This window comes from Myxine glutinosa, chromosome 5, assembly GCF_964187855.1.
Source record: "Myxine glutinosa chromosome 5, kmMyxGlut1.1, whole genome shotgun sequence".
In the NCBI taxonomy this organism is placed as follows: domain Eukaryota; kingdom Metazoa; phylum Chordata; class Myxini; order Myxiniformes; family Myxinidae; genus Myxine; species Myxine glutinosa.
Genome location: NC_136265.1, coordinates 143,382,095 through 143,409,064, shown reverse-complemented (window position 1 = coordinate 143,409,064; position 26,970 = coordinate 143,382,095). Strand labels below are relative to the sequence as shown.

The window sequence follows — 26,970 nt, the reverse complement described above, 5'->3', positions numbered from 1 at the left end:
ACAGAACCGAGGCTCGTGTAAGAGCTAACACATTGAACATGAAAACATGCACAGACACATAAAACATACAATGAAGGGAGCGGGAGACAAGAGGGGGAGGGAATCACACAAGCACAACAACAGTAGAGAACAGGGATGCCGGTAGATCTGTGGAAGGGGGACGGCTGGGGAGGAAGGGTGCACAGTATAAAGCAAATGAACACTACTAGGAATTTCAGGAGAGAAGTCGGGGATTGAAAGAGGCGGATTTAGGTTGTTTTAACGGGGGTAGAAAAGATCAAGGTTTTGGATGGGGGAAGATAAGAGATGGTGGTGAACAGCTGTTTTGAATACCTGGGGGGAGGAGTGGGATTGAAGAGAGTGAGGGAGTTTGTTCCAGAGGCGGGAGAAAAGAGGAATGAAAGAGTGAAGGTGAGCAGAGAGCCGAGATTTTGGCAGTTTAACCATAAGAGGGTTGCTGGTTTTGGTGTACTTCATCTGTGCGTGCTGTCCACAAATTAATTGACCCACCATGCAAATTCTTAAAATATCAGTTCAATCACATGAAAATTGATGATTTTATGTGATGCTGACCTTTGAGCTTTTGACAAAATTATTAATTTACCTTCTCCATATTCTCATAATAAAGCTTTGGTGAAAATATGACAAATCTCAAATGGTAAAAAGGTTACAGCCCTGACGACAGCCCTGACCCCCCCCCCCCCCCCCACACACACACAAACACATGCACGCGCAAAAGTACACGGCGTTGCCGGGTAACAGAGTCGTTTCCTGACGGGAATATGACTGAGGGGGGGAGGAGGGAGAGAGAGAAGGAGGGGAGGACACACACACACACACACACACACACACACACACACACACACACACACACACGCAAAAGTACACGGCGTTGCCGGGTAACAATGAGTCGTTTCCTGACGGGAATATGACTGAGGGGGGGAGGAGTGGGGGAGGAGGAGGTGGGGAGAGAAGGAGGAGAGGAGAGAGGGAGGGGAGGAGAGAGGGAGGGGAGGGGAGGAGGGAGGAAGAGAGGAGGAGGTGGAGAGAGAGGGAGGGGAGGAGAGAGGGAGGGGAGGGGGTGGAAAGAGAGGGAGGGGAGGGGGTGGAAAGACAGGGAGGGGAGGAGGCAGAGGAGGAGGGGGGAGGTGGGAGGGGTGGAGGTGGAGAGAGAGAGAGAGGGAGGGGAGGAACAGGGATAGAGGTGGAGAGAGAGGAAGGAAAGAGAGAGGGGAAGGGGAGGGGAGAGAGGGAGGAAAAGGGAAGGCATGAGGAGAGGGGGAGGGGTGAGGGGAGGAGGAGGAAAAAGGGGAAGGGAAAGAGAGAGGGAGTGTGGGGGGAAAGGGAGGGAAACAGTGAGGAGGAGGGGAGAGAGAGGAAGGGAGAGTGGAGGGGAAAGGGGGAAGAAGAAGAGTAAGAGGGAAAGGATGGGTGGGGAGCGGAGGGGGAGGAGCAGGAAGGGAGAGGGAGAAGGAGGTTTGAGCGAGGGAGAGGGGAGAGTGACTGGAGAGTGATATCGCACAAAAATGTTAGTCAATGAAAAAATGGTTACGTAAAAACAAAAAGGCAGCTCTGTCTACTGTAACACCATGGCTTGCAAAAGCAGCCTGAATATTGTTCACCAAGTGGTGGTTTATCATATTAAAAAATATATGCAATCTGGGTCCATCATCGAGAGGGAATTTTAAAACAGATCCAGGTATAATGCAGCAGTGGCGTATCAAGGAAAAGTGACACTAGGGGCGAGATGTCAAATTTCCACCCCTCCTAAGTCTTTGAATGGTGTGTGTGTGTGTGTGTGTGTGTGTCCGTCCTCTCTCCCTCCTCCCCCCCCCCCACCCCCCCCCCCCCCTCAGTCATATTCCCGTCAGGAAACGACTCATTGTTACCCGGCAACGCGGTGTACTTTTGCTAGTGTGTGTCGTGTGTGTGTGTGTGTGTGTGTGTGTGTGTGTGTGTGTGTGTGTGTGTGTGTGTGTGTGTGTGTGTGCGCGTGTATGTATGTGTTTTGATATACATATATTTGAATGCCCAATCAGGAAACGTATTTTCCAATGTCCCCTTTGTTCACTGGGTACCAGAGGGATATTCTCTCTCATATCCATTGTGGCTCCAATTCCCACCACACAGGCTCAGGCCGTTGGATGTGGCCTGCTTGCGCCGACTGAGTGCTGTGGTCAACGTGGTCCCTGTAATGGCCAAAGCAGACTCCCTAACTCTGGAGGAGCGCGCTGCCTTTCGCACGCGGGTAGGTAGTCCATGGAACACTTGACTGCGTCAACACCTCATTGAAAAAATACCTTAAATTTTATGTCTATTGTAGATCTAATGCAATCACCGTCTCAAAATGCATGACGTAGACCTGACACTTTCCTCTTTCCTATTTTTTTTCAGATCCAAGCTGATCTGGCAGCAAACAATATCGATGTTTACCCACAGCACATATTTGATGAAAGTGAAGAGGAAAGAATTGCTAACGATGTCATACGGGTATGTTTGATCATAACCGGTTAACGGAGTCATACGGGTATGCCTGATCATAACCGGTTAACGGAGTCATACGGGTATGTTTGATCATAACCGGTTAACGGAGTCATACGGGTATGTTTGATCATAACCGGTTAACGGAGTCATACGGGTATGTTTGATCATAACCGGTTAACGGAGTCATACGGGTATGCCTGATCATAACCGGTTAACGGAGTCATACGGGTATGTTTGATCATAACCGGTTAACGGAGTCATACGGGTATGCCTGATCATAACCGGTTAACGGAGTCATACGGGTATGTTTGATCATAACCGGTTAACGGAGTCATACGGGTATGTTTGATCATAACCGGTTAACGGAGTCATACGGGTATGCCTGATCATAACCGGTTAACGGAGTCATACGGGTATGCCTGATCATAACCGGTTAACGGAGTCATACGGGTATGCCTGATCATAACCGGTTAACGGAGTCATACGGGTATGTTTGATCATAACCGGTTAACGGAGTCATACGGGTATGTTTGATCATAACCGGTTAACGGAGTCATACGGGTATGCCTGATCATAACCGGTTAACGGAGTCATACGGGTATGTTTGATAATAACCGGTTAACGGAGTCATACGGGTATGTTTGATAATAACCGGTTAACGGAGTCATACGGGTATGCCTGATCATAACCGGTTAACGGAGTCATACGGGTATGTTTGATCATAACCGGTTAACGGAGTCATACGGGTATGCCTGATCATAACCGGTTAACGGAGTCATACGGGTATGCCTGATCATAACCGGTTAACGGAGTCATACGGGTATGCCTGATCATAACCGGTTAACGGAGTCATACGGGTATGCCTGATCATAACCGGTTAACGGAGTCATACGGGTATGCCTGATCATAACCGGTTAACGGAGTCATACGGGTATGCTTGATCATAACCGGTTAACGGAGTCATACGGGTATGCTTGATCATAACCGGTTAACGGAGTCATACGGGTATGTTTGATCATAACCGGTTAACGGAGTCATACGGGTATGCCTGATCATAACCGGTTAACGGAGTCATACGGGTATGTTTGATCATAACCGGTTAACGGAGTCATACGGGTATGTTTGATCATAACCGGTTAACGGAGTCATACGGGTATGTTTGATCATAACCGGTTAACGGAGTCATACGGGTATGCCTGATCATAACCGGTTAACGGAGTCATACGGGTATGTTTGATAATAACCGGTTAACGGAGTCATACGGGTATGTTTGATAATAACCGGTTAACGGAGTCATACGGGTATGCCTGATCATAACCGGTTAACGGACTTTGCCCTAAATGTGTTTAAATCGGGGTTTTGTGAACACCTATTTCATTTTGGTGCAGGAATACCTCATGACGTCATATACATTCGACCCGTTCCTTCCCCACTACCACCTCCGTTGGATACAATCATTAACTCTGCCACCGAAGGTGGACGGAGGTAATGTTTTCACCCCTGTCTATCTGTGACCAGGATTTCTCAAAAAGTTATGGACGGATTCGGACCAAATTTGGTGGACAGGTTAGGTGTGTGGGACAAGAACGAATCGATTCGATTTTGGTGAAGATCTGAATATGGATTCGGATATGAGAATTATTTAATTTTTTAAAGTGATTCTTCACCATTGAGTGATCGGGCTAAAACCAACATATAGCAGGATATCTCAAAAAGTTGTGGACGGATTCGGACCAAATTTGGTGGACATGTTAGGTGTGTGACAAGGACGAACAGATTAGATTTTGGTGAAGATCTGAATATGGATTCGGATATGAGAATTATTTAATTTTTAAGTGATTCTTCACCATTGAGTGATCGGACTAAAACCAACACATAGCAAGATATCTCAAAAGGTTATGGACAGATTCGGACCAAATTTGGTGGACAGGTTAGGTGTGTGACAAGGACGAATATATTAGATTTTGGTGAAAATCCGGATCCGGATGCTAGTTTAAAGCGGCATTGAGATTCGAACCCAGGCTCGACTGCTCAGAGTGTGCACACCTTTCACCTGTCCTGCCAGCCCGTTGCACTTCGTGTGGCATACCTTACAAAACGAGGAATGCTGAGCACCTTGGCTGGGGGTGCGGCCCTTTGGCTTGACATTATGGTGTTTTTCAATGGACCACTCTTTTTGGCATCACACTGTACTCCAATAGCAAGGCCAAATAATGATATGGGATGACGAATGCTGGAGCAAGAGACAATTTAGATTTCGTCCAAGTTCTTATACGAACTCCGACCCCTGAACCTTCAAAATCCAAATTGTATCAAGGACAACCATCTTAACCCCATAATTGAGAACACATCTGGAGATGCAATCCTCTACTGGTGCAGCACCAAACTCGGTCACTGAGCGGAGCTTATTGTCTTCCTGGAACTCAGGAAAAGATTCCCTTTGCGGTCGTTGGGAGTGACCAGGAGCATCAAGTCAATGGCAAGAAACTTCTGGGTCGGAAGACCATATGGGGCATTGTTGAGGGTAAGTGACCACATGACCTTACCGTACCTCTTATGTATCCCTATCCAATGCAAACTGGTGATTATTTCGCTGCAGTTTACTTTTAAAACTGGAGTTCATAGAACACCATACCCTGCACATTCTTGAGAAAAAGGACACGGGAAGGGTTTTCTCAACTCTTGCTTTGTATTTCAGCAAAATCTATATTTCCAATGAGCCACGATTTTGTCTGAATCTCTGTACTCCTGAACGCTGAGAGCATGAGCGGCAAATTTGATTGGTCAAAATGGTGTAATATTTTAAACAAACGTTTTTCGGAAGTTTACCATCGTTGATGTGGTGTCTTTTACACCATCTTATTTAACACCGACTTCTACCGACTTCTCTCCGGCCTTGCTCCCCCAGCCCTGTCTGTGCTCTGTCCGCCAAGTATTCCTACAGGTCGCACAAGATCTGCCAGCAACCCTCTTATGGTTAAACTGCCAAAATCAAGGCTCTCTGCTCACCTTCACTCTTTCATTCCTCTTTAAAACCTCCTCTGGAACAAACTTCCTCTCTTCAATCCCTCTCCTCCCTCCAGGTCTTTAAAACAGCTGTTCACCACCATCTCTTATCTTCCCCCATCCAAAACCTTGATCTTTTCTACCCCCGCTAATTCACCCCAGATACACTTTTCTGAAATTCCGACTTCTTTCCTGGAAATCCTAGCTGTGTCCTTGTGTTTTATACTTCTCCCACCCCCCCCTTTCCCGTGCCTACTCCCCCAAGCCCTCTCCCTCCCACAGATCTCCCGATGTCCCTGCTCTCAAATGTTGTACTTGTGTGCTTCCCTCTCTCTCCCCATCTTGTCTCCCGCTCCCTTTATCTTATGTTTTATGTGTCCGTTTTATTTTTTTTGTGATTGACGTTAGCTCTTACACGAGCCTCGATCTTGTATATAAAAACAAACAACAACAAAAAAAAACTTCAAATCACCAAAGCCATGATTTTACCCAATGCCAATTGGCATTCTGTTTTGCCCTTTTTCCCCGCAGTTGAAAACATGTCCCACTGCGAGTTTGCCGATTTCAGAGATTTGCTCATCAGGTAAGTGGGCATTTGAATACAAGTGGATCTGTGAAATGTTCGTTTCGAGTCTGAAACCACATGACCGATGGATCATCATATTCCTGCAGGTCCCACATGCAGGACCTCAAGGACGTCACCCACAGACTTCTGTACGAGTCGTTCCGTGAGCGGAGGTTAAGTGCCGCACAGGTCGTGAGCCCTTCCCAACCAAGACCCCCGACAAATGGTCTCTCCGAGCCAGGCACCCCTATGCAGGCCGCTTCATGAGTACCTACCGTCGTCTCGTGGTGCTGCACAGCAGAAAACAGAGCAGTGAAGGCGTACAATTTACCTTAATGCCCTTCACCATGTTATTTTCCCTCGTGGAGCTTAAAACTAAAGGGAATAAATTGCTGTTACTTTATAGCTTGTAATCTTGAAATAATTCAAGTGGTAAGTTTGCACTGTCCGACACGAGCTTTTCTTTTGAATTCCACAAAAGAAAAACGTCTCGGATGACCTTGGGACGACGTTCGGTGATGTGGGAATGCAGGTTTGAATAGTTGTGACATGGAGACGAGGGGGTTGATTGAACAGGTGAAGCGTTTTCATGTCGAGATGGAAAACGTGTCTTAGCCAGAGAAATGGGGCATCTTGATACCCATTTGTGGTTCATCATGACACGAATGCGCCCACATGTACCGCAGGAGTAGTTCAAATTGGAAGTTGGCGCATAAGACTGGCATCAAATCCTTTTATGGATTTGCGTCTCAAAATATTACATCAAATGGGTTGGCCTGTAGGCCTATCCGAACCCCTCGGCTCATGATGCAGGAACGCAGGTTCAAATCCCATGTACCATATGTTTTGTCCATCGTCTGCTACAAAGTCTTTGTCCTGCATGTGATGTACGTGTACCAGCCCGTCTGCGAGCCCTAGATCAATGCATTAAAAAAAAAAAAAAAAAAATCACAAATGAGATATATTCAACAAACATGTTTTTGAGCTGGGAAAGGTTAGCAGCACAACCTGCAGTCGGAAGTGAACCAATTCGTACAAAAATTGATGCACTCTCTCGACAGACACTGCCGATGTACAACGGCACAGGTATATGCCAAGCACGAATTCACCGCCAAAATAATTCTGTTTTAAAGGAGACGCCTTGGTATCGATCAAAACTATTTTTGGTCTTGTGTATCGAACGCTTAGCCACCAGTAACAGCAAGGCATAACCCACCGATGGTTAAGAATTCAGAAATAATACACAAGATCTGACATTATGTTGAAGATCTTACGAGTTAAAATGAGCTCAGAATACAAATGTATAATAATCTGGTTCTGATGTCTGCTTAAGTTTTGTTTGTTGCTGATGACTTAAGACTTCAACCTTTGTTTTATATTGTGCCTCCCTCAACCCCAACCCCGTTACCCCCACATCTACCTTTCATCCTCCCAAACATATAACAGTAAGGGCAGTTATCTGTTTTATAGTAAATGAAAATTTTTTACTTTTAAGGAAATGATACTTTTCAGCATAAAATACTTTATTATTCAGTTACATCTTCTATCTTTTAAAAACATGTACATAGTATTCTTAGTAAAAACAAATTGTTTATCATCTTGTGTGGATTGATGCTTTTGCACGGAGCGGGTCATATCAAACCACGGGAGCACGTTTGTAGTAAAACCTGTGGACATAAAGCCATTGCTCAAATCAACTGGAGAGTTCACAGAACATCGTTTCCAACTGGTATCACAGTTGGTATAACCAACTCGGACTTGAGAAACAAGAACACGCGCGGGGTCCGAAAGCATTCGTCCTGACGACGTAAAATGTCGTAATATTTTGCCCGAGTACTGCTAAACGGAAGGTTTTTTAAAGTTCCAAAAAGGTGATTTGTGTTCTACAGTGTTCAAGTATATAATTCAATTTAAAGAAAATTATTTTAAAGGTCGTAGAAAAAAAAAAATCTAAACGTTTACCGCCGTTGATGCACCATCTTTTACACCACCTTATTTAACACTTCACATTAGTTATCCGTGCCTGTTTTGAGTGTCCTTTACAGTTTATAACCTGTTGTTGGTGTCCTTTACAACGTCCTTAAAAACAGTACGTTTCCTGTTTGGAATGATTTTCAATTTTGGTTGATTGCCAGACAGGCAGAGTAAAAAGATTTACGTCGCTCTTCTCTGCGCATGTGCGGTCGGGACAAATTCAGAGCCAAAGTACGGCTAAACTACAGGTTCGTTTTCCGATTAGTGTTCAAAATATAAAATTTAATTGAGATCAAGTTGTTCATTCATTCCAGAGGTTCAACTTTTCCATTTATACATTAATCATGCATTTATCTACCATTTGCTCATACACCGATGAACTAAATAAATAAATCAATTAATCACTTAATTAATTTTAGTGCTCATACACTAAATGACAACCCAAATTAATCACTAATAAAAATCACAACTCAGAACCACCACTTTATTCACTGAAACCAACCACAACCTTTCATAGAGCAAGCGAGTAACAAATATATAGATTTTCTTTCCACTTGCATACAATCAAATTCAACCTGTCCATTTTGTTAAGGAAGAGGGGCACAGTGGCGGGTCTTACCGGCCTTCGTTCACCTCATCGTTGGTATAACCAACTCGGTACTGAGCCAACAGAGAAGCCATGCCCACATCTTCTTTTCGCCATTAATTTTCAAAAACGCAGACTGCGAATACAAACATGCTATGTGGTGACATGTAAGGCAGCTACATTTGCAAATTGAAGAGCATAGAAAATAATTAGCCTCATAGTTTCACCAATTGAGTCAACCAAGCACAAAAAATGGAGAGAAAGGAGAAATTACAGAAGAGGTGAAGTAGGAAGAGGAGATAGATGTGCCATTTTTAATTGTCCTGTAGGTGCGCATCATCGCCTCGAAGCTGTGTACCCTGGGTTTGAATCCCGACTCAGCTATAAACTATCATCCCGGTGTTTCACTGGCAGGGCGATTTATAAACGTGTGTGCCCGTCCATCGGGCGAACATTAAACGGGCGTCTCGTCAGCCGCCATCAGTTGGTGAACGTTAAACACCCCCACAGTGTCCTTCGCAAAGAGTAGGCCATCCGTCACAGGCACGCTTACCAAATTCGAAATCCCTGCCGTGACCTTCGGTGGAGTGGCGACCCATCCTGGATTATGCTCCCGAGCCAATGAAACTGCTTCGCCTGACTGTGCGAGAAGTATGAGGGAGAATGAGAGAGAGAGAGTAAATTGTATGAGCTTTCTATGGTGTGAGAGGCGCACAAGCTCCGGTGTGCATGGAGAATTAAAGCAGGATAACAGAAGGATAAGGGGAATGGAGGAATAGATCCAGAGTCCCAGAGCAAGCCGAGCGGTGGAACCGGTGACACGTGTGCACGTGACCTGCAGTGACACACACATTCTCCGGACACCGAAGTGGCGATGCAAATGTTCCTTCGCTTTGGAAGCAAGCCACTTTCAGCAGAATGCACAAGTCCACATGTAAGGAAAACCGGAAGCCACTTCGGTTAGAACATATGGAGGCTGCATCGACGGTGTAGGTATGGGATCAAAGAAGAAATGTTATTGGGGATGGGGTGGTCTCAATGGATGCAAAAGCAATTACCCGTAACAATTGATGGCTTAGCATCAACATTTCCCTCAATCGTTCTCAATTATTTATGAATACAGTAACTCCAACACCAACAGAAAGACCTTTGGACAGCAAATGTGATCTCGGGATGATAGATCCATTGGATAAATCAGAGCAAAATAGGATTCTGATGAGGTGTTTAACCCTAGGGGAATAAATGTGGTCATCATCCGCAGCTGAACTAAACCCCCTTTGCATAATTGTCTCTCACACCACCAACCCAACACAGTTAACAGCATCTTGATTCACAGTAACTTCCTTGTTCAGTTGGACCCTGTGATTAAACAAAAAAACACGTTTCTATTCCGAGATACACATTAGGCCGTCATAGTAGCAAGACCGAATGGGACGTGTTAACAAGATCAGATGGCGGCTTCCAGTCGGGGTGTGGTTATGAAGCGTGATGGCGGTTGTGGGTGGGCGCATGATAAAGAGACAGGATGGTAATTGTGGGTTGGGGCGTGTTAAGACAAGATGGCAGTTGTGGGTCGGAGCGAGATGATGAGACAAGATGACAGTTGTGGGTCGGAGCGAGATGATGAGACAAGATGGCAGTTGTGGGTCGGAGCAAGATGACGAGACAAGATGGCAGTTGTGGGTCGGAGCGAGATGATGAGACGAGATGGCAGTTGTGGGTCGGAGCGAGATGATGAGACAAGATGGCAGTTGTGGGTCAGAGCGAGATGATGAGACAAGATGGCAGTTGTGGGTCAGAGCGAGATGATGAGACAAGATGGCAGTTGTGGGTCAGAGCGAGATGATGAGACAAGATGGCAGTTGTGGGACCGGGATGTGCTAACGAGATGTAATAGAAGTTGCGAGTTAGAACGTGGTAATGACACAAGAAGACTCAAGAGTTGCAGTGAACACCTATGGTCACAAATACTGAGGTGTGTGATCGCAAACATATCAAGGTAAAATAAATAACTTGACTTTGCTGAAGAAAGCATGAGGCATTAATTATTAATTTGTATGACTCTCCGTCCTTCTACGAGCTCGCTTGATTCAACCCTCGCATGGGAGCCCTCGGCTGGCACGGCACAGACTTTGGCTTTTCGGTGTGTTCTTCAGAGGCAAGCAACCAATCGGCTTTAAAACCTAAAAACTGTGCAATGAAGTACAGTGCACACGAAAATGCAACATTTTCATTCCAATACAAGTGGAGCACAATATTAAAATAGAGTTCAAATATCATGTCTGGTTTTACAGCGAATTTGCAAACTTATAAAAACGGAATATTGTAACTCAACGGAAAACGATGAAACTCTCTTGGGATACAAAAACTCATTAGCAGATACAACAAAAACAAAAACAAACTTTGGGAAACCCTTTAAAAGACTACGACTAAGCTTTGCGAGAGCAACTCTCTCCCTGCTCATGCACAACACAAAACATTGGCAAACATTTTTCCATCACTTGCGCGCTCATCACGGCCCCTCATCCAAGGGACCGTGGCGAGGTCTTCCCAAAGCAGATTCCAACCATTGTTCGTTATATTGTATTTCCCATACCCAGATCTTAATAATAACGACATGGGCACACAAGGACCCCATCAGACCTGCACCCTGGAATTACTCACCTGCCTCTCTTATTTATTTATTTGATTTCAAACACTTGAGAGCCATGGCGGCTCAAACTTGACCCCGTAAGAACATACAAAGGCACGGATGTCAGAGATCATAATGGAAAGTGGGATTGAAGAAGAAGGAAGGACTATGATGAGCATCCAGCTATACACTGAAAACAATCCAGAGTGGAGATTGGACGAAATAGGGGACGAACAAAATTAAAACGCAGAAAGTTAAGTCAAACTCTCTTCCCTCAACAACTGCTCCATTGAACCATATATTTTAATAAAACTAAGTAAACCAAATGATCACAATCAGGACTCCTGCATTCTTTGTCAATGCGCCAAACATCTTCATTCAAACGGTATTTTAGCCAGAGACAGGAGGGGTGTGTCAAAGCACTGTGAACAGGTACGCCAAATTGGGCACAGCATAAAGCCAGAGTGAGCAGAGCCCGTCTCATTTCAGGTACTTTTTCAAGAAGTTGTACTTTCCAAAGTCATCGCTGGGTCTGATGAGCTCATCATGATAAGCATCGACCAAGAAAGAGCGAAGCATGTCAATCCGTTCCGTCCACTCGGCCAGCTCTTTGTCACTGTGGGCGAAACGGCACGCCTTGCCGTCCGGACATTTGCCCTTTTTGAGCCTGAAAGGAACACGCATCACTGGGATGAGGCCTTAGCCGTGGCCACACTGTGAAACTCAAACGTATGCACAGAAAATGAAAGAAAACTGGGAAATGCACAGAACCAGTCGGAATGAAACTTTTCATCTGTCGGAATGAAACACACATAGACATAAACCTGTTACGTCTAGAACAAGATTAAAGCACATGGAATAACTCAATATAGTGTCCCCTTCAGTGAGCATATCCAGAAATGTAAAGGCAAACGGCGAGTCTAACCGCGTGCACATGGTCAGCTCTCCGGTGGGGAAACGGTGGGCCCATGTCCGATTGTTGTCACAAAAGACGCGGTCCTTGTGCTTCTCGGAGCCAATGTGCTGCTCCCACTGACGCTCGCCATTACAAGTCCTCCCGCAAAGCCGACATTGGTACCCCGTGTCCTACGGAGCGAGATGTCAAAACGTAATGAATTGTAAATAGGCAGAACAGGTTTAGGAGTCACATCACATTTGATCGAGCTTCATTATATGGGTGTAAAGTTAAACAAAACAAAAAAAGATTCCAAATTGCCAGGGCCTCGTGGTGAGGACATGCCAGTAGATGAAGGTTCAAATCTGGCTGTAGGCAGCAGTATTAAGGGTTTAGACTCCAATCTTCTGCAAACAGACATGGCCTCAGAATAATTGCCACACTGAGCTATCGTATTGTCGAAAAAATCCCAGCTGATTCACGAAGAAACTTTAATGAGTGGGAAACAAATAAACTGGGATTAATAAGTTTGAAACAAAAGTAAATTTGCAAAAACTGAGAATTAACTATTATTTTATGGGCAAAATGCTGTTGCCCATTCTATATTGCCCCTGATGGGCACTTTCTTGGTCATACAAAAGAAGAGGTTCTGTCTCTTGAATTTCTAGGCCTCAGCATCAGCCAAGACATCTCCTGGACCAAGCACATAGCAAAGGTAGCCTCCAAAGCCAGCTGTAGATCAGGCATCCTCCATCAATCTAAATCTTTCCTCAGAAGATCAGAGCCACTTGCAGTCTACAAGGCCTTTGTAGCTCGATGGAGTTCTGCTCTCCATTAAGGGCTGCATCGCATGTCTCTCCTGGATTCTGTGGAATTTAGAGCCCTCAAAATTATTGGAATCTCTCACGACAAGGTGAAGCATGATGTCTGCTGCCCTCACATTGCAGGCAAGTTGGTAGTCTCTCTGTTTGCTCCCTTTACTCTCTCAGTTCTCCAACCCTCCCCAGCAACTCCAAGATACATGCATTCTTCCAGTAACATCCTCCTGGTTAAACTTCCAACCAGGCCGACCATAAACCTCAACTCGTAATCCTCGCTTCTCTAGTATATGGAAAAGCTTTCCAGAAACTGCGCTGTGTCATTATTCCCTGCAGGGCTTCAAGCAGGCATTGCACTGCCATCTCTTGGGCCCCATCCTGACCCATGAACTTTATTATCTCCATTAGCACTTCCTGACCAAACCCTCGTACTTGCTGATTTCAGAGTTTCCTCCCCTTCGCTCTCTTTTTTCCTTACCTATTATTTTACCGCCTTGCCTGTTGTCCCCATTACTGCCCTCCACCCCACTATCCCTCTGTTAATTTTAAACGCACTCTTCCATGAGCCTCGGTCTTGTAAAAAAAGAAGAAAAAAAAGAAGGAAAAAGTGTTCCAGAAGGTGTGGATTGGCACCACCTCTAGGCCAGACCACTGATGCTTTCAGTCCCACTTGAAGCCATTGTCTCTAGAATTGCACTCAATTTGTACAGCATTGCTTATACAATATTGAAGAATCGCGTCTTTACTTCATGCAATGTAAAGATGGCACTTCATTATTTTCCATAGAGTATATAAGGAGGGAACGGCGATGGGAAAATGCATATTTACCGACATAGACAGACGTTCTCCTGCGGCTAATGTCAACAAAAATACCTCATAAAAACTACCATGGGAGTAATTCACATAATCGTTGTAATGATGTGTTAGCATTGCACCGCACCCCACCCGGATAAAATTGGCTAAGAAACTAATCAGCATTTCGGAAAAGCACCTCAATCTAATATATAAAGAAAGTTTGTTCGTTTATGTATTCAGGCACTGCAGGAACCAGTGCAACCAAACTTTGCATGGCCTCCTCTTTCATCCGGAGGAAGGTCGAGGGCTGTCTGGATTTTAAAAGAAATTGACCCCAGATGAAACCAGATAATTGGCCTTCAGGCCTTGATTGGGTCTTGTGCTTATACAATGCCTGGAATTTATTTCCCGAGAGCGATCGAATAAAATGTATTGTGAAGATCGTATGTTGAGGTTTTGGCGATTTGTCAACACAAATTTAATTAGACCGGTGCTTAGTAGAGAGCATACCTCCTCCGCCTGAACAGTTTACATTTTGTATCTCAGATTGACCAGAAAATCACAATACAGAATCACATTTAATCAAAATCAATCACAGGAATCACCATAGGTCCAATCTTTCATACCCTGATATACCCCTTATTTTTGGCCATATCACTCAATGGTGAAGAATCACTTTAAAAATCTACTAGCTGGATCCGGATCTGGATCTTCACCAAAATGGAGTCGATTCTTCCTTGTCACACACACACCCTGTCCACCACGTTTCGTCCAAATCCATCTACAACTTTTTGAGATAACCTGCTATGTATAGTTTTTGGCCCTATTTCCCAATGGTGAAGAATCACTTAAAAAATTATAGTAGCCGGATCCGGATCTTCACCAAAATCGAAGAATTTCTTCCTTGTCACATACGCTGCATCTCTGCCAAATTTCGTCCAAATCTGTCCACAACTTTTTGAGATATTTTGTTCACAAACGGACAGACAGACAAACAGACAGGGGTGAAAACATAACCTCCATCCACCTTTGGTGGCGGAGGTAATTATAGAAGTAAGTTATAGAAACAACATATAACAATAACTCCAAGTGGTTAACGTAACCTGCATCAATATTTCTGATTACAGGGTATATGTTTCATTGTGAGTGTTTTAGTGTTGTGCTTCTGGCACTGTGCTGTACTTGTATGGTTGTGGGAGGTTGTGGGAGGTTGTGGGAGGTTGTGGGAGGTTGTGGGAGGTTGTGGGACCAAATGCAAAAGTCATCAGTCAAAAGGAAACAAAAATATAAACGATTTAGATTCCAAGTTTCTGAAGCCTGAGCTGTGTCTCGGGAAAATGACCATGTTGCTTATCAGACTGCCAACGATAATGCTCCTGGATCAATAGTGATCTTCATACAGGGGTAATCTGTCCTTTCCGACCGGGTCTTGTGTACGTGTGAATGCAGTTCACATGCTGTGGTTCACTTTTAAACGCACTCAGGGCATCTCGGATGGGCATTAAAGTGCTAACTAAGAAGCGCAGTGTCCTACAGCCCCCTAAGCCGGGAATTTTGGGCCAGCCCTTTTAATTTCGTACATTATTCAGCTTTATGGTTAAAGGGTGCTCAAAAACATTGTTAGAACCACACATTATTCTGTATACTATTCTAACTCCAAAACCACCTGTGAGGAGCTTGCGAGCTCCCCAAGCCCATGTCTGGAATTTTGCTTTGCGAGGACGATGTGTGCGGCGACTGAGTGGCTTAAAGAACAAGCTCCTTCATTGTACAATTCATTAAAACTACAGAAAGGCAGAATGAATGAATGAATGAATGTGTGCACCGAATGTTTGGGAAATCCCGGAGCAGTCGATCAAGCACCTCACATCCAGTGTCTTGCATATTGTACTCCAAAGAGTTACCGCTACCTCATTTTTATATACCCACATCATCCTTTAACCAGTACTTTGTAATTTATGACACCTTGCCAATTTTCTTTTTAAACAAAAAGAAGAAATCACCCCAAAGATAATAACCTGAAGACTCTTAAAGACCCAGAGGACCCAAAAGACCCCGAAGACCATTAAAGACCACGAAGACTCTTAAGACCCCAAATATGCTTTAGACTCATTAGACCAGCTTGGACTCTTGACCATTTATAGCTTCAGACCATTTGGACCTTTTTAGATTACAAATAAATTACAAATATATCACCGATATTACAAATAAATTTGTATTATGATTGGTGTAAATCATGACAACACAGCAACTCAAGTTCAGTCAGGTCATTACCCTCAGTTAAAACAAGCCTGCACCACTGTAGCGACGTGTGGCGAGGCGAGCGTAGCAATCCATGCCACGCTAGTAATAATAATAATAATAATAATAAAGAAATTGCAATGTTCTATTGTCGATAGAGTTAAAAATAAGGCATTCTCCAGCCTCGTTTATTTCATCAATCGGCTTCTGTATGATTGTATGTTTATGCCTCCGCCGACAAAGTCGCCGGAGCCGTTACGTTTTCGGGTTGTCCGTCCGTTCGTCAGTCAGTCTGTCTGTACGGGCTAAACCTCGTTTTTCTCAGCAACCATATGTCCGATTGAGACGAAAGTTTCAGGGTAAGAGTGACACCCATGCAGAATGTTTTTTATGATCATTGTGAAGTCATAGGGCACGTGGTATGGCAGCCTTCTTGGATTAAAAGCGAATAATAATAAAATTATTTCTCGGAAACCGCTGAATGAAAACATTTGAAACTTGGCACATTGTCAAGTACTCCCAATGGGGAACAAAAGATTGATGATGACATCATAGGTGAAGTGGTATACCAGCCAAAAATGTTTTAATAAAATTCCTTATCCTAAAAATCTGAAATTGCATGCACATGATCAACAACCCATTTGTATTTAAATATTAAATTTATGACATCATAGGTCACATGGTTTGGCAGCCATATTGGATTGATGGAAAATATTAAATAATTATATCTCGGAAACTGCTCACCCTATCGATGCGAAATTTTACAAATATCATCTAACAGCACTGTTACATATAGTTTGAAAATGATGATGTCATTGGTCACGTGGTTTGGCAGCAATCTTGGATAGCAAAACGAACCTTATCCGATCAACACGAAACTTCACAAACGTGATCCCCTACCCATACATATGCAGAATGACGGCATCTACCCGTTGTGGGACTATGCGGAGGCCTATTGGTGACACAGTCACATTGTTCTAGTTAGTACTAGTTCTGCTTCATGGAAGAGTTATCCATGGTACATGGCTGGTGTTATACTCAGTTAGGCCAGCTTCGCGGCTTGTTCAGTTTTTATTATTTGTGAATACAATTTAACATCTACCGGCTATAATTTATTGGTCACACATCTGCCTAACACTTCCTGCCCTTATCCACCTTCAAAGTAATAATGTGGAGAAACCCATCCCTCCTCTCACGACTTCCTTATATCCAAAAAATTCAGAATTCTTTTGCCTGGCAGAATAAACAAGCATTCTGAGTATTGCGCTGCAATACATGTCCCCTACCGGCAGTCTGTCGTCCGGAAAACTGTTGGGGAAATTACCAAAGTTCAAAGTGCCATAACTTTGTCAAAAATGATCGAAACGTCGTGAAGTTCGAACTTGATCTGTAACCTATCATGTGGAAACCATGTACCAAGTTTGAAATCATTAGCATTAAGAGTTTGGAAAAAATGCAGTGGTCTGAGAGGGTCATTAACCAGTGTGGCAGCTACATTCAAATGTAAGGTGTGCACAGAGGGAGCTGCAGATGGAGGAAATGCTGAGTTGGATCTTGGAGACGGCGTGAAGCTGGAAGGTGTGAAAACATTTTGCTACCTCGGAGACATGCTGAATGGAGAAGGTGGATCAGACTCGGCAACGGTTGCAAGAGTGAGATGTGCATGGAAGAAGTTTCGGGAACTGAGTGGCGTGCTGATGATGAGGGGAGTGTCGTTGAAGCTGAAGGGAAAGGTGTATGCTGCATGTGTGAGAAGTGTTATGATTTAAGGGAGCGAGACATGGGTAATGAACGTAGAGCAGCAACGAAGGTTGGAAAGGGTGGAAATGCGAATGGTTCGACGGATGTGCGGAGTATCGTTGAGAGAGAGGAAGACAAATGATGAATTGCGAAAGATGATGGGAATAGAGCCTGTGATTGATGCTGTGAAGAGGAACAGGTTGAGATGGTTTGGTCATGTGTTGAGGAAGGATGAAAGTAACTGGTTGAGAAGAGTGATGGAAATGAATGTAGAAGGAAGTAGAGGACGGGGAAGACCGAGAAAGACTTGGCTAAAGATGGTGGAAGAAGAAATGCGGGCAAGGGGGTTAACAAGGAGAGATGCAGAAAATAGGGCAAAATGGAGAAGATTGTCATGGGGACCTCATGTCCTCATGTCATTGATGGTAGGGAAATCTCGTAGGGAAAATGGCCTTTAAAATGCATGTTGTTGTTGTTGTAAGAGTTTAGAAAAAAAGTCCGGAAAGCTGTTCTTTGCGTGACGGACTGACAGACTGACAGACGGAGGGACGGAGTGCAAACCTATAGTCCCCTCCGGTGTACACCGGTAGGGGACTAATAACAGGCTAATGGATAAAAGCATCACATAAAATTATAATTTATTTAATACATGGACCTTTACTAATCCTGAGAACAGCCAGGGTTGGAATTCTGTCAAAATTAAAACCAGGTAGTTATCATAGTTAAGAAAGACCGTTTTATTGACGCACCTCAGCGAGGTCCGTAGGCATCAAAATGCGCTGCCCGTTGTCTGAGGCAGCACTGGGTTGCGGCGGAGGTGGCACAGGATGAGAAGATTCGACCTCGCTCTCTTTCCAAAAGTCGAACAGATCGTTCAGGTGCAGAACTGGTGGGAAAGAAGCAGGTAGCGTAATAAAGAAAAAACACCCCATACAATGAGGTGGGACAATGTCATCGACCACTGTACCGTCACCTCCAAATGCTGGTCGGAAGTATTGCCTTAAGTCTTCAGTGAAAAAAAAAATTGGTTGTGGCTCGAAGTTACAATAAGGGAGCAAAAACATGCATGGGTGAAACTGCAGAAGTTTCTAAAAAAGGAAAAGTACTCCTTTGTAGGGGAATCAGGGGGCATGCTCCCCCAGAAATTTTTGCAAAATTGATGTCAAAATACACATTTTGGAGGGGTGATCTTGTCCAAATTGTAACAAAAAACTATGCAAATAAAAAATGATATTTGGGGAAAACTATTTCACCTCAACATCCATTGCTGGGAAGATTATTTTCAGTTAGTACAGCATTTTTTACTGTAGGTTAAATTCATTCTGAATACCACGTACCTTTACAGGACTTTTGATACACGAGTGGGCCTGTTTGGCCAATTTTGCATTGGTCGTCACAGCCTTGTAGCATGCCGATATGACAAATAGTAGGCACCTGCTGTAGTGCTTGAGCATTAGCTTACCTTTCACCAAGTCCAGGTATGCTTGGGCCAGGGTGGGGATTATATGTTCGTTATTATTATTGCCAAATGATAACACTACTGTATTATTATTACCTTCGCAAAAGCGGAAGGTTATGTTTTGATCGCTGTGTATTTATTTGTATGTCTGTGTGTGTGTGTGTATGTTATTCGCATAACTCAAAAAGTATTCAACCGAATTGCATGAAATTTGGTGGGATGATTGGTTATTATACGGGACACATTTGATTAGATTTTGGGAGCAATCGGGTCAAAGGTCAAGGTCAAGGTCACGAAAAGGTCAAAATCGTATTTTTACCATAGCGCGGTCAATTTTTATCCAATTGGCATGCAACTAATGCCAAAATGTTCAGAATTCAATGCCCGATCTTGTGATATACGACATGACCCAGTGAAGACATTACCCTTGTTAGCGGTTGGGGGTCAAAGGTCAGGGGGGTCACGACCTTGCAAAATGTGCGTTTTTTGTCATAACTCGGTCAATTCTTATCCGATTTGCATGAAATCAGCACCAAACTGTTCACTGTTCTGTTCCCTACACTCCCATGCCAAGTACAGAACAGTAGCTGCGGCGAAGGTATGCGCTCTACCGAGTGCCCGTTCTAGTTGTTAATATTGTTAGTATTAAATAAAAAATGCTTTGTTACAATGTTATCATTGTTTTTTTGCGCAATTATAATGCCATGCCGTGGAAGGACATATTAAGCTGCTCTATACACCTTAACATAGCACAAACATGGGAATTCTTCCAGATTATTTGTAGTTAATTATCCTAATGAACTCAAGAGATCATGACGATCACTTTGGTGTATCACATTCCACATCAGAAAGCTCCAATGGAACTCCACAAAAACATGCCACACACAAACTTTGTTATTTATTTATGTTACACACACACACACACACACACACACACACACACACACACACACACACACACACACACACACACACACACACACACATAAACACACACACGCAGATACATACACAATGCACGGTGCGTAAAAGTTATAACAACACAAATCAATCATGCCGGCTCTTCTGGACCCACATTGTGCCACTTCGGATTACTGGCAAATTCATAGGGGAGATTAAATTGGTAATGTTCTCTAAAAAGAGACAGGTGGACTTAACAATTCTCACCACCTCCTTCCTCATCAACATTTCTTGTTAAGATTTATTGGTCGCATATTGAAGTGCTCACAAACCAACAGACATTATTCCCATGAAGTTCATATGAGGGAGCGGCAATGGCAAACTCAAAAAATGGACGCTATTTTTGTATTTACTGATGTAGACAGACAGACATCCTGCCTGGCGGACATATGATCACCGTAATGCACTCGCAAGCTTTTGTACCGGGATAACCTCGACACGATAACCTACACGGTTAAGAAACAAATCAGCATATCGAAATATCACCTCAATTCCCCAAAAATGCGGCATGCTTTTCTGATGACAAAAATATGAAACCTCAGTGTGGGTCATTACAAAAATACAGAGTTCCGTGCTATACAGAAGGAGTTTCACCCATGAACATGCACCACACATCAAAATTGGCAGAACAATCTTTATAAGAAAAATAACGAACTTTTTGGATTAAATTAGGCCGTTTATGGAACTGATGCGGAGTCTTGTAGGAGTGTGTCGGCAGAGGATTTGCTCACTGTGGCATCGGGTTCAGCAAGACATCATAATTTCATATGTAGTCTGCGTCTGTGGCTGCTGGTTGCATCACTTCTGGGAGCATGGCTCTGCCACCGATGCACTGCTCCATTTTCAGTAAGCTGGCACTCATTTTGCTGACCTCGGAAGGATGACAAGACTGAGTCAACACACCTGGTGTTATTGAACGGCATGACAGGGGCTCAAACTCAACACCCTAAGATCTCAAGCAGCCACCTTAACCGTTAAGCCAGCACCAGGCTTTTTGGATTCAGCAAGTGATGATACCAAATCCATGGGGACTTGTACACAGAGCAGACTCAAGACCGCGCATCACAATCATGCAACATTTTTCTAAAGTATTGTTACGTTTGCGGGGGTAGGTGATGAAATACTATAGGGGAGATAGAACTGTGTAGGGTGGCATGGACACGTGAGTAGGAAGCCAATCTTGATGTATTTAAGTTGGGGAAAACTGTGAGCTTAAGATTGTTTATGTGTGTTCACACGGGGGGGGGGGGGGGGGGGTGGAGCTTGTGCAATCTAGATAGGGATTAAGATTAGTTTCCCCGGTATGTGATTTCCCCCTGTGTTTTTTCCCTACGTTTTTATAAAAAGGCCGGCCAAAAAGCCCTCGTTACACCAACAACAACAACCACCGGCATAACTGCCGACAGATACCAGAACATTCCCGAGCAGGCTAAGACCCGCCTCCAAGGAATCGTAATCGACAAGTAAGCCCATGCACATGAACATGACAGGAAAAAGGCCCCGCCCAGTAAAGGCGGAGAATCGGCGGGCGGTCAAGAGGGCCATGAGGCCCCGCCCCCGAAGTGGATAATTGGATAGTGTAACGTCAGAGCGAGAAGGTTCGAGAGCTAGGAGAAAGAAGAATCGCGCAATCTCTCTATCGTGCTGGCTTCGGATTTGGCGGTCACGCTTTGTCCTTTGTCTCTGGCTCTCGGCTGAGGCTGGTCATGTGGAGCTTTTGAGGAGAGCTTTCGGAGCTTTTGCAACGTTGGAGGAGGTGATGCTGTTTGACTCGGTGCTTTTCGGGGGAGAGAGCCACGTATCGCTTTTTTTTTTTTTTTTTGTTGTAAACTGAATCGAGGCTCGTGAAAGAGCTAACATTTATTTCACAAACAAATCAACCAGACAAACAAAATATACAAAAAGAGGGAGCGGAAGACAAGATGGGGAGAGAAGGGGAAGCACACAACCACAACATTTGAGAGCAGGGAGAAGTGTGGGAGGGAGAGGGCTTGGGGGGAGGAGGCGTGAGAAGGGGGGGGGGGGGGGAGGGGGAGAGGTATAAAACACAAGGGGACCGGAATTAGCGGGGGTAGAAAAGATCAAGGTTTTGGATGGGGGAGGATAAGAGATGGTGGTGAACAGCTGTTTTAAAGACCTGGAGGGTGGAGTGGGATTGAAGAGAGTGAGGGAGTTTGTTCCAGAGGCGGGAGAAAAGAGGAATAAAGGTGAGCAGAAAGTCTTGATTTTGGCAGTTTAACCATAAGAGGGTTGCAGGCAGATCTTGTGCGACCTGTAGGAATATTTGGGGGACAGAGCCCAGAGAGAGCTGGGGGGGCAAGGCCAGAGAGGAGTCGGTAGAAGACGGAAAGACCACCAACCTGCCTGTGGTGAGTGAGTGAAAGGCCCTTGGAGTTAGCTTCATCGCGGGAGATTCCAATGATTCTGAACGCTTTGGTTTCAACAGCGTGAAGACGAGCTAGATGTGAGGCAGGAGCACCAGACCAGAGGGGAGAGCAGTATTCCATAGAGCTGCGGATGAAAGCCTTGTATGTGGTGAGGAGCTCAGGTGTGCCAAGGAAGGACTTCGCACGATGGAGGATGCCCAGTCGGCGACTGGCTTTGGAGGCCAGATTTGAAATGTGGTTTTCCCAGGAAAGATCATGGCAAATAGTGAGACCCAAAAACTTGAGTGACAGAACTTCTTGGAGAGGATTATTCAGAAAGTGGATGGGAGGGTTGTCCAGTCGGTCTTTTCGGAGAGACATCGTAAGAGTGTGAGATTTATCAGGATTGAAAGACATATTCCATTTGTTTGCCCAGTCTGTGATTTTGTCCAGGTCTGCAGAGAGTGAGGAGGCTGCAGACTGCCGATCTGAGGGATGAGGAATGGAGCGACAGAGAGTAGAGTCGTCAGCAAAGAGATAGAGAGGATTTTCAAGAGAGTCAGAGAGATCATTGATATAAAAAAAATATATGAATGATCGTTTTAAGGCCATTTTCCCCGCTAGAGCGGGGGTTAGCCTTGCGGGCCCCATGACAATCATGGTTCCCTGTTTGAGGCAATGTTTTTACGTGCATTGATGAAGACCAGAAAAAGCACAGGGCCCAGAACACTACCTTGGGGAACTCCAGCCTGAACAGGAAGAGGAGATGAGAGAAACCCATTCAGGGCCACACGTTGACTACGACCAGAGAGGAAGTCCGCCAGCCATGCGTGGAGATTTCCGTGGATACCAAAGGAGGAGCGTTTGGTGAGCAGAGCAGGGTGCCAGACCGTATCGAAGGCACGTGAAATGTCAAGGGAGACAGCTCTAATTTCCTGTTTGGCGTTGAGGACCTCCATCCATTGTTGAGAAAGCAGAAGCAGCATGTCCAGAGTAGAGTGACCAGGTCTGAAACCAAATTGATGATCAGAGATCAAGCCATTGGAGAAGAGGAAAGATTTCATATCTGAAGCAATGATGGATTCCATGACATTGCTGATAATTGGGAGAAGGCTGATTGGTCTGTAGATGCTAGGATCTGTTTTTGCACCTTTTTTGTGCAAAGCGGTGATGTTGGCCGATTTCCAAGCAGATGTCAGATGACCTTGAGCAAAAGAGAGGGTGAAGAGAACAGAAAGAGGGAGTGAAAGAGCGGAAGAACATGATTTTAGGACCCGTGGGCTGATGCCGTCAGGACCAGTTGCAGAATCAGAGTCGAGGGTTGACAGAAACTTTTCCACCTTGTCAGGAGGAAAGGACACAGAGTCCAGGAGCAGCTGGGTACGACTGGGTACGGTGGGTACAGAGAGGGATGGGTTTGGGACACAAGATTTAGAGGCAAACACAGAGTTGAGGCATTCAGCTTTTTCACGTGCGTTTCACGTGCTTGGCGGTGGAAGCGAGGAAGGGCCGGTCGGCAGACGTAGTTTGGACCAGAGCTGAGTCCAGCGTTTCAACAAAATAACTTATTTTCTTTTATCATTCCCTTGTTGTGTATTTGTGCCTGATGGAGAAGTCTCGAATTATACATTAGTTTACCTGACCTTTCATTTTTTCGCATTACATTTACTTTCATTAAATCATTATTGTGGCATTTTTTATTTGTTGTGACGTGTTTCTCTGTTGGTGGGTTTCGGGAATCAACCCGTGTGGCTTCCGTGTGAGGTAAGCACTTTGTTCCTTCACCGTGTGCGACGGAACAAACCGCCATTATTCGGAGTTCGCCTCGGAATTGAAGACCGTCCAGCTATTCGTCCAAGGCTGGTGTTCATCGGCTAAGGACTTGACAGTATCAACAGCAATCAAGCGAATGACTTGTGGATATTCTTTGACTGGTGGATGTAACACTGGCCCCATGATCACTTAATCGCCTTACCCAAGGACAGTTTTCATTCTTGCTCGTCACTTTTTTCAGCAGAAATAACAGCAAGAGAAACGTACACCTGTGTGTGATGCCGCAATTACATTTATCAAAAGAAATCCATATGTATTGATAATTGCTTACATTGAAGCACACATTTGAAAATGAAAACATGAAAAACTAGAACGGCACTCGGTAGAACGCATACCTCCACCAGGCTGAACAGTTTACATTTTGTATCCCACTGATAGGCCAAAATGAATCAAAATCTAATCAGCTTGTTCTCGTCACCCAACCAACTCGTCCACCAAGTTTACTCATAACTCGTCCATAACTTTTAAAATACGTTATATATCGCTTTCGCCCGATCTCTCAATGGTGAAGAATCACTTAGAAATTAAATAATTCCCGTGTCTGAATCCATATTCAGATCTTCACCAAAATCGAATCGATTTGTCCTTGTCACACACACAACCTGTCCACCAACGTTCGTCCAAATCCGTCCACAACTCTTTGAGATATCCTGCTATATGTCGGTTTAGCCCGATCTCCCAATGGTGGAAAATCACTTGAACCAATTCTTCCTTGTCATACACACAACCTCTGCACCGAGTTTCGTCCAAATCCATTCACAACTTTTTGAGATAACCTGCTATATATTGTTTTGGCCCTTTCTCCCAATGGTGAAGAATCACTTTTAAAAATTCTAGTAGCCGGATCCGAATCCGGATCTTCACCAAAATCTAATCATTTCGTCCTTGTCACATACGCTACAACTCTGCCAAATTTCATGCGAAATCTGTCCACAACTTTTTGAGATATGTTGTTCACAAACAGACAGACAGGGGTCAAAACATAACCTCCATCCACCTTCGGTGGCGGAGGTAACTAGACGGCACTCGGTAGAACGCATACCACTATACCAGGCTGAACAGTTTACGTTTTGCCTCCCACTGATAGGCCAGATCTCGATCCGGATCTGAACCAAAATATAATTAGCTTGTTCTTGTCACCTACACAACACATCCCCCTAGTTTTGTGACAACTCGTCGACAACTTTAGGTAATGCATGAACAACTTCCTAGACCACAACTTCATATTTTGTATGCAGCTCATGGCTGCAAATAACATAATTTGCTCGAGGAAGGCCTATGCCGCTGATGTATTGCCCCCTTTAGGGTAGAGCATGAATTTGGGATTTGGGCACGGTTCCGGTGATTGCGACAACACCACTAAAGCAAGAAGAGGCAGAATTACTTTGCAATACATGTCCCCTACCAAGTTTTTGTTCATTATGTTAAAGGGCAAGGGGGAAAAAGGCCAGGAAATTTTGCACCAGTAAACACATCCCTTTATTTGGGCAGTGGATAATGCCACGTTCGGTACCAAAATTAATAAAAAATAACCCGATGTACGTACACACATGAAGCAAAAATATGAGTACATCTTATCAGCATATATAATACATCATGGTTATATACCTCTGGATCATTCTAATTGCACTGGGCCTGCCGATCCGTGCTGCTTAATTTGGGGTGGAGTCAGGCCAGCTGTCCAGCCAATGAGTGTAAAGCAGCACAGTGTAGTCAGTGCAGCTTTAAACTGACCCATGTATAACATGTGATATTTTCTAAGTTTAAAAAGGGTATAACTCTGTGAAATTTTGGCAAAACGTACCAAAACTCACACGTGTTCTGTAACTTATCATAATAAAGCCATGTACCAAGTTTCAGTTCAATATATGTTTAACAATCGTCATTTCGTCATATCAAGGCTCGTACCTACCTCGAGTCTTTAATCCGCTGAATAAGTTTTTACTGTATTTTTCAGCCGATAAGGTGATGTGGAGTACAAGTCGAATTAGCTACCTTTCGCATTTTATTTCCTTCATTCATAGATAAGTCAATTTGGAGTACAAGACAAAGCAAAACTGCCAATCAGAACAATCGAGATGTTGTTAATTCCTCACAATGCATCACTGCCTACGCTACCTAGTACATTTAATCGCAGTTCATGACTCCTCAATAAAAACTAGGACCACTGGACCCGGAGCTTATCTGGGCCCGGGCCTAATGTTGTAATCCAAATTTGGTAGCATTCTGACTGGTGGGTCTGGAGAAAGATTTTTGAAGGAATTTACTGTCCGACATTTTGACAGTCTTATGGTCACGTGATCGACAAGGCCTCTGTAATTTAACATTAGGACCCTGTCCTAATGTGGTAAACCTTATTTGGTGGCATTCTGACTGGTGGGTCTGGAAAAGAAGATTTTTTAAAGGAATTTTCGTGATTTTACCAAAAATTGACTGTCAACCATTTTGACACACTTGCAGTCACGTGACTGGAAGGACCTTTGCAATCCTAGTTACCGGTCAGGAGCATAACCTTGCCACCAAATTTCAGCCGGATCGGCCCAGTGGTTTTGCCAGAAAAGTCGAAATAGGCAATGGATGGACGGACTGTACACGATGACAATAGAATTCCAATTC

General features: G+C 44.3%; 2 protein-coding genes across 4 annotated transcripts in view; one reads left to right on the top strand and one right to left on the bottom strand.

Annotated features, from left to right (window-relative positions):
* Positions 1 to 7,652, top strand: part of LOC137439679 (neuronal-specific septin-3) — a 180,941-nt gene extending 173,289 nt beyond the window's left edge. For both annotated transcript variants that reach the window (XM_068135665.2, XM_068135667.2), the window contains 5 exons: positions 2,131 to 2,248; positions 2,395 to 2,490; positions 4,912 to 5,008; positions 6,022 to 6,073; positions 6,163 to 7,652. In XM_068135665.2, the coding sequence (XP_067991766.2) occupies positions 2,131 to 2,248; positions 2,395 to 2,490; positions 4,912 to 5,008; positions 6,022 to 6,073; positions 6,163 to 6,322 (523 nt within the window). In that variant the 3' untranslated portion in view covers positions 6,323 to 7,652. The remainder of the gene's footprint in view (positions 1 to 2,130; positions 2,249 to 2,394; positions 2,491 to 4,911; positions 5,009 to 6,021; positions 6,074 to 6,162) is intronic.
* An 847-nt stretch (positions 7,653 to 8,499) lies between these two features.
* The window catches only part of LOC137439678 (zinc finger CCCH domain-containing protein 7A), a 200,935-nt gene continuing 182,464 nt past the window's right edge, over positions 8,500 to 26,970 (bottom strand). For both annotated transcript variants that reach the window (XM_068135663.2, XM_068135664.2), the window contains 3 exons: positions 18,486 to 18,622; positions 12,173 to 12,333; positions 8,500 to 11,914 (listed from right to left, as the gene is read on the bottom strand). In XM_068135663.2, coding sequence (XP_067991764.2) covers positions 11,728 to 11,914; positions 12,173 to 12,333; positions 18,486 to 18,622 — 485 coding nt within the window. In that variant the 3' untranslated portion in view covers positions 8,500 to 11,727. The remainder of the gene's footprint in view (positions 11,915 to 12,172; positions 12,334 to 18,485; positions 18,623 to 26,970) is intronic.